The sequence below is a fragment of the Dipodomys spectabilis genome, unplaced genomic scaffold, assembly GCF_019054845.1.
Source record: "Dipodomys spectabilis isolate Male_0828 unplaced genomic scaffold, ASM1905484v1 ptg000140l, whole genome shotgun sequence".
Taxonomy (NCBI): Eukaryota; Metazoa; Chordata; class Mammalia; order Rodentia; family Heteromyidae; genus Dipodomys; species Dipodomys spectabilis.
The window spans coordinates 31,571,824-31,586,357 of NW_024870817.1; the positions used below are offsets into that span (position 1 = coordinate 31,571,824).

Sequence of the window (14,534 nt, forward strand, 5' to 3'; positions counted from 1 at the left end):
CTGCTCCTACCTCTCTTTCTGGAGCTCAGTCTTTTTTTCCTCCTGAACTTCAAAATCCCTGCCCTTCTTGCCATGTACCTGTATCTGATACTTCCCTGATCACATTATATGATAATTGTTCCTTGACACATCTATCTCTTCCTCAAGACCAAGAGCTCATTGGGAGCAAGCAACATTTTCTTTTGTCAGTCATGGGGCTTGAACTTGGGGCCTGGGCACTGAGCTCTTTTGCTCAAAGCTAGCATTCTACCACTTTGAGCCACAACACTACTTCCAGTTTTCTGATGGTTTATTAAAGAGTCTCATGGACTTTCCTACCTGGGCTGGCTTTGAGCTATGATCCTCAGATCTCAGCCTCCTGAGTAGCTAGAATTACACAGGTGTGAGCCACCAGCGCACAGCCATATTTTTATTTTTGTCTCTGTGTCTGATAAATATTGAGCATCATTCTGTTTTCCCATGGCACCCTGGGGGACCCAGCCATATCATTTGGCAATCACAGTAATTGAATGCTTAGTTATCCCTGGGGGGAAAAAAAACTCTTTGGAAGAGGTAGTATTTAAATTGAGTCCTGAATGAGAAAACACGGTTATGCAGCTAAGGTAGAGTTCTAGAATCTATAAGAAGCTGGTGTGAAGTTCAATAACAGAGAAAGACAACATGAAAGGGTACTTCCCTACCTACCGTTCATGAAAAGGGAGTTTGTGTTTTCTTCAGTAGGAAGCTTTCAATGGGTTTCCTTGGAAGAGGGCATAATGAGATAGCCATTTTGGAGAGATCATGTGGTTTTCTCTAGAGGGCATGGAGATACAGGACAGACTTGGAAGCAACAAAAACCTATGAGACCAGTGTAGCTTTCCATGTGAGAGATGACAATAGCAAACTCCTGGTGGTAAGGACAAAAGGGCGAAAGTGGTCAGATTCAGGATCTGTTCACTAGCAGCTTGTGCTATATAGGGCGCTGCTTATTGGTTTGCTGGTTAAGAATTAGGAAACTGTAATGAAATGGCTCCTGAAGAGAATTTTATTGATTCCATTCTGTCATTCACTGTTCTCTCTCTTTGATTCTATGCCATTTTTCCTAGGACCCTGATAGTATTTCTAAAGTTCTTTGGCTGGATGAGATACAGCAAGCCATCGATGAAGCCAACACACATGAAGGCAGAGCAAAGCAATGTAAGTCCAGGCCTTTTTTTTTGTTGTCAGTGAGCCTTGCTTAGATTTGGATATATAACTGAAGTCATGTCAGTTTTAATTTCTAGAAAGATTTGGACTCTTACCACATTTTAGTTTGTGGGTACATACTTAGTATAGATATTTGATTAGGTGGTTCCTCTACTTGCCCTGATTGGTTGCTGTTTCCAACAAAATTTGACCCATATTGCTGAAAAGAAACCAGTGGGTGGGGGACTCTGTTCCACCAGGAACTAGCCCATTCCTGCTCGATAAATATCCTCTTTTCCATAGTTTCCATTGTTAGGATTTGTCAGAAATCAGACCCGTAGGGAAGGAGGGTGGAGAGAGGGAGGGAAGGACAATATGTACGTGGGTATTGATATACAAGAGCAGACTGAGAAGTATCTTGAAGGGTCTCAGCCCTGTGGAGTTGTGTAAATGATCAAGGTATTCCTAGAATTAAAATCAACCAGTAGTTCCTAACTTCTTAATCTGTACACGTAGAAGAGTTCTAAGTCAAGAGAAGTCTACCTTGAATGATAAAAAGAATCAGATTCCCTTATTGTCCAGACTGCATCCACATCACAAACCCAGAGCCTCTTAGATGAGGGAGAGACCCACTTCCCTTGAGCAAGGATACCACAACACTACCCCAAAATTATGCCATTAATATTTCTGCTGGTCTTCTCCAAAGGGTTCTAGAGGTCTTGGAGGGTGAATGTTCTAGGGAAAGGAATAGAAGCAGGCTTCACAGGACTACTGGTCACTGGCCATGAAACACCTGAGGCCCCACTGTGGTTCCCGACCAGATCAGGGTTTTAGAAGCTGGATGGATGATGCAAGGAATTTTAATCCATGTTCTCTCATAGCATCCCAGCTCCCAAACCCACCCTATGATTATCTCCAACAGGACTGTAGCTAAAAGAATTCTCATATTGGTTCATATGGTTTTTTTTTAAAGTGCTAGGTGCTGGTGGCTCACTCCTACAATCCTAGCTACTCAGGAGGCTGAAATCTGAGGATCAAGATTCAAAGCCAGCCCAAGCAGAAAGTCTCCTTGAGACTCTTGTCTCCAATTAACCACTCAAAAGCCAAAAGTAGTGCTATGGCTCAAAGTGGTAGAGCACTAGCCTTGAGCAAGAGAGCTCAGGGACAGCTCCCAGGCTCTGAGGTCAAGCCCCACAGTCCCACACACACTCAAAATGCCAGGCACCAGTGGCTCATACCTGTAGTCCTAGCTACTTAGGAGGTTGAGATCTGAGGATCGTGGTTTGAAGCCAGCCAGGACAGCAAAGTCCATGACACTCTTATCTGTAGTAAACTACTCAGGTAAAAGCTGGAAGTGATGCTGTGGCTCAAGTAGTAGAAAACAACCTTGAGGACAAAGATGCTCAGGGACAGCTCCCAGGCAAGTTCAAGCCCCAGAACTGGCAAAAACAAAAACAGAAACAGAGCTAAAAAAAAAAAAAAAAAAAAAAAAAAAACAAAAAACCTTCAACTTCTATTCTGAAGAAGGAATAGTAAGAAAGTCTACCTGACCATCTGAAATAGCTTCTAAATTGATATACAAATGGTCTCCATGTATAATACGTCCCTACACAAATTAAGACTCAATAAAAACCTGCCTGTTTGTGGAATAGACTTCCCCAGTTCATCAGCCCATAGAGTGTTGCTGACACAGCTTGGTCTCTGCAGCAGCTGTGCTTTCAAACTTTGGAAGCATCTATGGAGAACATCTGTATTTATTTCTTTAGCTTGGAAAAATATCTGTATTTTTCTCTAAACTTTTACTTCCTTAAGAACTTTAAAGTCTTGCCTTTCTAGTGCTCTAATGTTTAAGGGAGAAAATAAGATAGTTGAGTTATGTACATAAGAGATTTAAATTGCCATATAAAACAATATAATTAAGGTGGATAGATAGGAGATTTAAATTAACATATTAAACCAAAAGCAGCTGTCATCTGATCCTCAGATATCAGCCTCCTAACTAGGATTATAGGCATGAACCACCAGTGCCCATCTGTCAAGAAATGAGATTGTAATGTGGATACTCAGCCTAAAATGGTTGTGACTTCCTTCTCAGAAAATCAAACCGATTTAGGAGTCCTTTTATTTCTTTTATTCATTATTTTTCTTACATTTGGTCTATTGATCTTAGAGCTGTTTTTCAATTCTATTGACTAGAAAAGTAAAATGTTTTCTCAAAAATGTGATTTTTTTGTTGTGTGCTGCATATCTGAAAATCCTCCCTTCTCCAGCTCTGTCCTGTTCTTCACAAGAGTTGTGGTAATTTCTTCATATGTGTGTGTGTGTGTGTATACACATATATATATGTATATAAAGTATATTCATATATATCAGATTTTGGGTGGGTAAAGCCATGCTGTTTTGACATTGAAATATGAGAGTTTTCTGGGTTTTCAGCTGGAATTTAATATTTCTTTTAAAAGCATTCACCTTGTGGATGAAGACTTGAGATTATGGTCACATGGTATAAGCATCCTACATAATCTGATCAAAGAAGTGTTTTGACCCCTGAATCTCCCACACGCAAATTGAAAAGGCAGGGTTGCTGAGTCTCCTCATTTTGACTAGTATGTTCCTTTTCCCTCTAGTATCTTACTTGAAATCTGTTTGCCTCAACATCTGATTCCTTACAGCAGAGTTTCTCAACTTATTATTATTATTATTCCCTAAGGGATTTTAAAGTAGTTTTTCCTTAATCTCTCCATATCATGAAATTTTAATACTAATAATAAGTTGTACATGCCAATTATATACTATACATAGATCAGTGTACTTTAACCTACAAAGATTATTTTGCCCTATTGGCCATTTTATCCCTTGCCCCTTCCCTGTAGTATATGCTTTAAAGGGAGCTTGCTGGCATATAGCTTAAGATTTAAAGCACAGGGGTTTTGGATTTCATACGAGATTTACAGATGATATCTTCATTTGTTCCTCAGCCAAAATATACATTACTTTCTAGAAGTCATTTATCTATCATCCTCTATTGCTTAGGACTAAATCACAAGCCACAGAGTAAACAACAGAGCAATCAAAATAGATGGCTCAGTCAGGCACAGGTGACACATGCCTGTAATTCTTGCTACTCAGGACACTGAGATAAGAACGTCCTGATTCAAAGCCAGCAGTGGTGCTGTGGCTAGTGGTGCTAGTGGTAGGAGTGCTGGCCTTGAACAAAAAAGCTTAGGGACAGTGCCCAGGCCCTAAGTTCAAGCCCCAGGACTGGCATACCCCCAAAAAAGATGTTGACAGTCATTGCATTAAAGCTATTCTACTATTATCCCTGCATATGCCTGGCATAGACACCTTGAGTCCATTTATTCTTTCTACAGACTTAACTTATATGTGGCTATTTCTCTTCCCAGCTCCAAACACAGCAGCAGAAGCTACAATTTTTCAACTGATAAGGAGTTTGTGCTGCCATAAGCAGGCACATGATGTCCATAGGAAGTGATCCCTGACATTGGAGAGAACACTAAAAAACATCAGAGTTTGAGGCCAGTTAGTGCCAGAGCAAATAACACTGACTGTTACACAGACATTTTTTTTATGCCAGTACAGGGACTTGAACTCAGGATCTCACATTCACTCTTGGCTGTTACACTCAAGGCCTGGTGCCCTATCACTTGAGCCACAGCTCCACTTCCTACAGTCCAATTTTAATGATGTAAAGGACACTTCTATCTGCTCTAAACAAACATTAAGCACCTACTATGTCACAGACACTGAGTAAAATGAGGAGCAAGAATGCCTATCCTGTAACGGTCTTCTCCAAGGTATGTTTCAGATTTTCATGGAAATTGCTGTTGAGATAGGACTTAGCCCTGGAGACTCATCTGTGGACTAGCTCCTTGCACATCAATATGTTAGAAATGGTCAGGACACTAAGAGTGTCACATAGGAATAAGGAAACTCGAATAACCAACTCAAAAGGGACTCCGCAAAGCTACGTTTACTTCCAAAAATTTGGCAAGCAAGCACACAGAGCAGGCAAGCTGTTCCCTTTTTATCCCTAACCCAGCAGACCCCTCCCCTCTGCTCCCATTGGCTGAGCTCAGATTCACAATCTGCAAAAGGATGTGGCTTAATTAATGTGATGTAACTAAAATTTTAGGAGCTTTTAACAAGATTTCTTAATTAAAGTGCAGAAGAAAAAGGATATAACTAAAATGTAATTAACAAGGACCAAGCTACCCGTCCAAAGCAGGAACTTTTCAGAAAAACAATTCTCAGAAAGATTAACAGAAGGGAAGCAAACTACTTCTATAGACAAGAGGCTTTTCTCTCAAGTACTAGATGAAAAAGAATATTACTTTGTCCAAGAGATTTGTGTCTACTGTCAGCTTTTTGTTGTCTTTTTTTTTTAAGTGGTCATAAGCTTGAACCTAGGGTATGGGCATTGTCCCTGAGTTCTTTTGATCAAGGCTAGTTCTGTACCACTTGAGCCACAGCTCCATTTCCACCTTTTTGCATAGTTAATTGGAGATAAGAGTCTCATGGACTTTTCTGCTCAGACTAGCTTTGAATTTCAATCCTCAAATCTCAGCCTCCAAATTAGCTAGGATTACAGGCATGAGTCATCAGAACTTAGCTCTGTTTTATTTTTGTTTAGTTCTACATGTCTAACTCACAAGTTACAAAAACAACTCTTATTCTGTTGTTTGGGCTAGAACATCCTTACCTAGAACAACAAAATTAGATAATAAAGAATTCATTAAGTTAGCTTTCCTTGGGCAAAAAGGGTTTAATGTGATTTTATTTGATAGGAAAAGGTTGAAATTTGAAAGGCTTATTTAAATCTAACCCAGTCCAGAACTGGATTCCATTTGCATATATCCACCAGCTGTGTCTTTCTAGAACTTTTGTTTGGGTTGCTAATGAGAACTTGAGCAAGTACGTCAATACAATACATGAGAATATTAGATTTTCCATAGGTTAAATAGCATTTCTCTTATCCTAAAATAGATGTCTTCATAAAAGTAGTTCTCCAATACCTGCTGCTAAAGTAATTAATACCCTTCCAGGGCATCCACTCAATGTCATAGTTTACTACCATGATACCACACAAGATGACCCAGGAAATATGATTTCCAATATGCCATGTTCTTGTAGAATCTGGTTCTTCTTACAACCTAAACTGGTAGATTGCAAATTAAACTGATTGGCTCAGGTATATATGGTACCTATTCTCTAAGAGTAAAAGGCTTAATAGAAGAATGCTTCTAAAAGATTGAATTGGATATTTGTGTGCCTTTGGAGTAAGTTGAAGAATACAGCTAACAGAATTTTCCCCATTATTCAGGGCTTACACTGGTCATTGATGTCAACAAGTGTTTGGATGGGAACAAAACAAATGATATTTTGTCTGCATTGAAGACATCTGCTACTAATGTTCAAGACATAATCCCTGAATGTGCTGATAGGTACTACAATGCCCTCTTAAAAGCCAAACAGTCCAAATCTCAAACTGGTAAGCTTTTACATTGCGTCGCACATATCACTCAAAATGTGATTTTTTTTTTGTGAGATTTTCTTTGGGTTTTTTTTCCCTCTGGATTTTTGGTGGTGGCTTTCTTGGGGAGGGTTGGATTTTTTTGAGGGGGATGGGTACTAGGGGATAGATCTATGGACCTCACACTTGTAGCATGTGTGTTCTACCTCTGAACCATGCCTCCAAACCTGTTTTTGCACTGGTTATTTTGAGATAGAGTCTCACTTCCTACCCAGACATATGTCTGGACTGCTATCCACCCTTTTTAGGCTTCTCATCTTTGCTGGGATGAAAGGTGATTCACTGCATCCAACTTCTCCCAGTGCAGATCGAGTTTCACAGATTTTTCTGTGATCCTAGCCAATCTCAGCTTTCTTTATTAGCTTAGGATGGCCAGTGTCATTTGCTGTGCTACTAGGATTGCAGCCACCAGCACCATACTTTTATATTCTTTCTAGGTAAGTCAGAGTTCAAGTCATTTGCTTCATGCTGACAGCAGTTGACTTGTTTAGTCTAAGCCAGAACTTTATAATTGTTTTTACTGCCTTCTTTCTTCATTCTTTGTTAGAGATTGACACAAATGATTCCATCTTAACTAACAACTTTCACATATACACAGATTTACTGGGTATATTATGTATATGTTACAGAAGCAACAAGAATAACACAACACAAAATAATAAGTGGAATGTGTCCATATTGCTTCACAGTTGTTCATTTGCATGTGTAAATTTCACTTACTTATAACCATTTCGTAGGTGCCATTTATGTGAGATCTAAAACTACCTTCTACTACCTTCCATATTGTTACATGGGTTTCCTAATCCCAGTCACAAAATACTTAAGCCATGTGCTTACTGGAATGTATTTGTTTATATCTTTGTTCCTATAAATACTTTAGCATTCATCTAGATTTTTTTATTTTGGAATTAATACACATTCTTAATAGGAGAGGTTTCATTGTTATATCTTAGGCACACAAATTCACTCCTTCCACCATCTTCCAATTCTTTCCTACCCTTTTCCTTAGTTCTTCCAATTAACTTTCATAATCAGTTTTATGCATTTAATGTGTTTCCTCATTGGGTCTCTATAACTAAATCTAAATAATATGAATCTCGCTAGGCAGAGTAATGCCCTCAGCTGAATAGCCAGAAACAAGACCTCTCCCTTTTTGTCTCCCTCTGGAAGCAGTATTTTACATGGACACTGGCAGGTGTTGCAGAACTCCTTGACCCCTGGTTGTGTCTTAGTCTCAAGGCCTGCCTGGCTGCAGACTGCTTGCACATTGCTAGTGTATCCAGAATCCCCCCACCCCCAAGTCTCTCAATCAGAAAGTTTCCTTATTGTTGCTCTTTGAGATATAAGGAACAAAAGATTGTCTAGTCTGAGGATGACCTACCACAGTAGGGAGACCATTGTCCTACCAAATCCTCATGGGTTTTAAGGCTTACAGAAAGTGTGGAATTATCCCACCACTATGTCTGTCTGTCTGTCTGTCTGTCTGTCTGTCATGGAGGCCCCTCAGCTTATCTTGTGGTAGAGACTTCAGCTTCTCCTTGCCATCAGATTTGCTGGGGCTGGAGCTTCAAAGTATTTCCTCACTTTCTCTTTTGTCTTTCTGTTTTTCCACACTTCCACAATCCTGTTCCTCTCTTGTGGTTCTTTGTGTCTCTTTCACTTTTATACTTACAAGTATAACTTTCCCTTGTGACCTACTCAGAGTCGGATGGAAACAGCTGCTTCTCACCATTATTGCCCACTCTCCCTGTTTTATGGCTTTTTTTCTTAGTGTTACTAGAACAAGAACACATCATTTTTCTTTAATAGATTTCTGAATTGTTTTCCAAAGGGTTTTCTACTCAGTAAGGAAACATGTTTTATCACAAGCTCAACATCGTGAGCATCACTGGTAATGAGAATTCTCATTCATCATTTGTGATGTTTTGGGGTGTTCTTAGTTCTCTGGTCTGGTGCAGAAATCATAACTAGGAATGAAAAACGATTTCTAAATATGAGGTGTGCTGGTCAGTTCATGAGGAAACATTGTTCTTGACCAATTTAAGCCACAACTGCCAGAGATTTTTCTACCAGGCTCTGCAACCCAAATGAACTCCTTTCAGTGATTTTTTTTTCTCATTTTGTGAGGTTGTATAGAGCAATAGGAGTCAGAGGGGTCATAAATTTTCTCTTGACCTTCCTGGTATACATTTTGGCAAGATGCATCCAAAGTTACACACTTATACATTGGCTTAGTGCAGATTACCCAAGTAAACATGGCTCATGGCCTTGTAAGTTGCAGACAGGAGACTTTGTGGGAGAGAATAAGGTTCATTGATCTCCTCTCTCTATTGTGTTATTGCTGGCACATGTTTTTCTTGTTTGTTTTTCCATTTCTTTGGCTCTTAACATTCTCATAAATATTGGAGGTTCAGAGCTAGCATTAAACATTTGTCTCTCCTTCTTTCCTTTCCTTTCCTTCTTTCCTTTCCTTCCTCCTTTCCTCCCTTCCTCCTTCTCTTCTTCTCTCCCTCCCTCTTTCCCTTCTTTCCTTCTTTCTTTCATTCCTCTTTCCTTCTTTCCTTCCCTTCTGTCCTTCCCTCCTTCTTTCCTTTTCTTTTTTCATTCATTCATTCCTTCCTTCCTTCCTGCCATTAAATACATGAAATGTATTCCATTTCAGAGTCATTCCTAATGACTTCAACATTTGAACGCTTGGTGAAATCATATTTGTTTGATTGATGCACATATTGAAGAAACTGCACTACTGCGTATGGGTTTCATGTTCCTTTGTAGAATTTAACAAACTCATTTTCTTTAGTTACTAATGAAGAAGGTTCCTGGATCAAATTCAATCTACAGGAGAAATATGACTACTATTACAATGTCGATTCACAAGAGAGTTCCTGGGTCCCACCCAAATCAGGATTGCCTAAAGAATCATGGCTTACAGGAAAAGAAATTGAGGTATGAGGTTTGTTTCTGATGGAAAACTATCATATGAAGATAAGTATGGTGCTGAGGCGGAGTGGGGAGGGGGTAGATTAACAAGCATAGGCCTGGAGCTCAAAGCTCACTTCCACCAAAAAAGATAAATGTGGTTGTTTGCTTTTCCATTTTTGTCTCAGGAAAATGATAGAAAAAACTAATTGATTTAAAGCCTGGACAGAGGATAAAATTTTCATGAATGGTAACTGGATGTGAGTGTATTGTTACATTATAATTTTTTTCAATATTGACATAAGCAAACAAAACAGCAAGAACAAAGAAAGGTTATGATATTAATTTGTGATAGTAGATTGTCTTACAAAATCATCTTTGAACTTCCCTTAGCAAAATTAAGTACAGTTAGTGATCATATCTTAGTTGTCAATATTCAAAATATCTCATTCCTTATTCCTCTCTGTCACCCTACAATTTAACTGGTCTTTTCCAATGAAAGTGCCATTTTTACCTGCCAGGCACTGGGAAGGAGAGTCTCTCTGCTACCCACAGTCCTCTCTTCAGGATGGTTTCAGGAGTGAATCAATGGCTTGGACAGACAGCAGTATGGATAAACTTTAAATGTTTGCTCCTTCTGAGATAAATGTCACACATGTTTTTATTGTTTGATATCATATTGAAGACTTTGCATGTGTGAATGTCCAAATGTATGAGAAGCAATGCAATTGAGTATATACAGGATTTCTGATTAACTGAGGTAGAAATTAGACATGTGCCATATACTATAAGCAATGAAAATGAACTATGATGTAGTAAGTCTGAGTTTTTATTTCACCTTTCAAGATCTCATTAATTGAAAGTTTTAGTCTATAGGATTTTTTTTCAAAAGCAATATATTTCATCTTATTCTTTTTTTAACCAAAGAAACACATATAAACACACATATATACACACATACACATAGATGTATGTCTAAAACATATAAATAAGTAGGAGGTAGGTAGGTAGGTAGGTAGGTAGAAGATAGATAGATAGATAGATAGACAGATAGATAGATAGACAGACAGACAGATAGACCATAGTTACCAGTATTAGGATGCTTGACACAATAAGACCAGAAAAGAATGAGCTCTTTCATAAAGTCTGTATTAGAACCACTTGTTCTAAAGGTTTTCTCACTTTATATAATACTGGCCTGTTCATTTTTTCACATCTGCTTGATCCATTTTAAACCAAATTCTTTCCCAAATATTCAGTAGTTCTTATAGTACAGGATGTCAGGGCTGCATATGTACAACAATTTAAGAGTAAAGATACAAGCCAGGGGCTGGGAAGGTGGCTCAGTGGTAGAGTGTTTGCCTTGTATTCATGAGGCCCTGGGTTCAATTCCTCCCCACCACATAAGCAGAAAAAGCTGGAAGTGGCACTGTGGCTCAAGTGATAGAGCACTAGCCTTGAGCTGAAGAGCTGAGGGACAGCGCCCAGGCCCAGAGTTCAGGCCCCACGACCTATGGGGGTGAGGGGGGAGGTGGGGAGAGGGAGAGATACAAGCCAGGGACTGGTGGCTGACACCTGTAAGCCTAGCTAATCAGGAGGCTAAGATAGGAGGATCACATTTCAAAGCCAGCCCAGGAGGGGAAAGTTCATTAGACTCTTATCTCCAATTAACCACCAAAAAGCTGAAAATTAGAGGTGTGGCTCAAGTGGTAGAGCACCAGTTTTGAGCAGAAATGGCAGTGTCCAAGCCCTGAGTTCAAGCCCCAGTACCTACCTACCTACCTACCTACCTACACACACACACACACACACACACACACAGTGAAAACACACAAAAACTTGGGCCAAAGTACTCTTTTTTAGTCTCCTTCACTATGTAAACGAATGAGACAAACAGCTAGACAAGAGACACTCCTCTGTGGCCATAATATTATTAGATATGGATATTTCTTTCCTTAGAACATAGAAGTAAGGAACTGGATGCTTCTCGGAAGTTACTTGAAACCAAAGGGGATGTGGCTAGACGAAAATGTGAGGTAGATATTACCAGATATTACCATTCTCGAGTTCTTTGTTTTTTGGAAAGTTGGTGAGAAGCAGGGAAGAAACAGCAGGAAGTCAAGTAAGGGGAATGTGAAGTTGAAACCCTCCCTTTTAACATATAATACAAGTTACAACCAAAAGTAATCTCTTTTTTAACCCATTCAGAGGCTTGAACTCAGGACCTGAGCATACTTCCTTAGCTTTTTTGCTCAAGGCTGGCACCCTGTCACTTGAGCCACATCTTCATTTCGGACTTCTCGGTTTCTTGTGTGGTTAATTGGAGAACAGTGTCTCTGGGACTTTCCTGCATGGGTTGGCTTCAAACCTCAATCAGCCTCCTGAGTAGCAAGGATGACAGGCATGAGCCACCAGCACCTTGTTAAAAGTAATCTTTCTTCATTAGTGTGCCCACAATTACCTAAAAGATACATACATTGCAAATAAGGTCTTATCAGAGGACAAACAGGCAAACACCCATGTTAGAGTTTTACCTTCCACTGCATTTTCCTTTCAGGGCAATCCTCGAAGTAATCCTCAAAGAAGCAAGAGAGCAATTTAGCATCTTCTATTTTTCTACAGGGAGAATTAAGGCACAGAAGGAATAAAGAAACTTGGGTTAGAATTTGTACAGAATTCAGCAATAAGCAGAAATTTATTCCCAGTGTTCCCAATGTCTAGTCAACTGTCTCTGCTCTCCCACTATTGCCATTGTTTTTGACACAGGCACCAGTGTCTCTGAGGGTTGGGTATGTGCCCAGCACTCCAAATTAGTAAGACAAGACATAGACTTAACCTAACACAAATACTTAGGCCCTATAAAAACTAAGTAATGCTTCTCAGAAGGAAATAATCTTGAAGAGGTGTCACTAAGATTGCTTAGAACTTAAAACCAAAAATTAGGCCCAAAAGATACAAGACGTGCTGATGGATCCAGGCATTTATAATAGGTTTAAACAGAAAATACTGATAATAATTCCATTTTAACTGGGCTAAAAAAAAAAGAGTACATAAATATAGATCTTACAGAATCATGGATAATCAATAGCATCAGAGTAGTTCTAAAGAGAAGAGAAAAATTGTGGCCTGAGTCTAAGACTGCTTAATGACAAAAATTCTGAATGACAAAAAGAGAGTGAAGAACATAGTTACTAATTTCAAATGTTTGAAGCTTTTATAGTTTTTAGGCAAAGAAGATTGGAGCAGTGGGTTATTATTGCTAACATTTTGAAAAATAAGAGTATAGGCAATACTAAAGGATTGTATATCATAACTGAAAAGACATAGCAAACTTGGAAAAAGCAAGATTGAAGATTTAAAATGCGGTATCAAAAGTAGCTCCTATAGCTGGGTGATAATGGCGCACACCTGTAATTCTAACTGCTTGGAAGGCTGAGATCTGAGGATTGTGGTTCAAGCCAGCCTGGGAAGGAATGTCTGTGAGAATCTTGTCTCTACTAGACTACCAAAAATAGTCAGAAGAAGAGCTGTGGCTCAAGTGGTAGAGCACTAGCCTTGAGCAAAATGAAGGTCAGGGACAAAGCACAGGCCCTGAATACAAGCCCCAGGACGGTCACCCCTCCAAAAAAACCAAAACAAAAAACAAAACCACAAATCTAGAAGTGGGGCTGAGGCTCAGTCAGTAAAGAGCATTAGTCTTGAGCACAAAAGCTCACAGACAGTGCCCAGGCACTCAGTTCAAGCCCCAGGACTGGCATACATACACACACAAAAAGAAATTGCTCCTACTCATCCAATGTAAGTTTTTAGTCTATTGAACATCTGTCTGCTGGAATTATTAAATGGTGGAGAGAAATGTATTTCTTCTAAATACTCTGAATATATGGATCTTTTTCAGTGACTACACATAAACCCATCTTCTCTTGGAGAAGCTTATGCATCTTTAAATGATTTCACTTTAACTATTTAAATGAGTCAGCTGTTGGTTCCAGTTCCACTGGATAAGGGTCTTGAGCTGTATCTAAGTCTCTGAGAGGAGTTTCTGCTTGTATCTGAGAATAAACGTGGAAGTAAACCCAGTTCATGGCCCATACAGAAACTTCTTCTAATTCTTTTTTTAAAAGTATTAATTCTCTAGATTTCTCATGTGCCCTTGAGTGCCCTTGTCGTTCCTCTCCTTCTCCCTTTGCTTCTGCCTCAAATACTTCATTTGCCCTAGTGCATCCTTTTGAGCATTTCCAGTGGGTTTTCTGTTCCAACCTGAGAGAGGATGGAGGAGCCTGAGGACTTTGTGGGTACTGCCTGCAACCCAAGGGAATCGGAAGGCAGTGTTCTTAGAGTAGGCATGCTTGTGCCCCATCCCCACGTTTTGTTCAGGTATTGGGACTTGAACTCTGGGCCTAGTGCTCTTGCTTAGCTTTTAAACTCAACGCTGGCACTCTATAACTTGAGCCACACCTCCTCTTCTGAGGTTTTGCTGGTTAAGTAGAGATAAGATTCTCATGGACTTCTCTTCCCAGGCTGGCTTGAAACTTCAATACTCAGATCTTGGCCTCTCTGAGTAGCAAGGAATACAGATGTGAGCCACCAGCTCCAGGCATGCTTGTCCCTTTTCCAATGCTGGGGCTCAAGCGTCACACCTAATCCTTGCCAGCACCACACCATACATCTCTGCCTCCGTATCCTGTGATCATTCAATCTTGCCACCTCGGCACCAAGCTCAGAGGATTCCAAATCACGTCACTAGAAAGAAGCTAAGCCAATTCATCCCTTTGCGCTAACTAAATGCTTTAAACCAAGCCAGCAACAACAGAAAAAAGAGCTAGCCATATCATTTTCAATTTTCTGAGAGATGCAGTTTTCAGAAGCTGTTCTGTCCTTACATGTGATGTGTGACGTG

At 39.7% G+C, this 14,534-nt stretch overlaps 1 protein-coding gene across 1 annotated transcript in view; it reads left to right on the top strand.

The window, feature by feature from the left end:
- Positions 1-14,534, top strand: part of Iqgap2 (IQ motif containing GTPase activating protein 2) — a 256,337-nt gene that overhangs the window by 171,563 nt on the left and 70,240 nt on the right. The window contains exons 14-16 of the mRNA XM_042690727.1: positions 1,086-1,176; positions 6,506-6,673; positions 9,516-9,661. Of these exons, the coding sequence (XP_042546661.1) occupies positions 1,086-1,176; positions 6,506-6,673; positions 9,516-9,661 (405 nt within the window). The remainder of the gene's footprint in view (positions 1-1,085; positions 1,177-6,505; positions 6,674-9,515; positions 9,662-14,534) is intronic.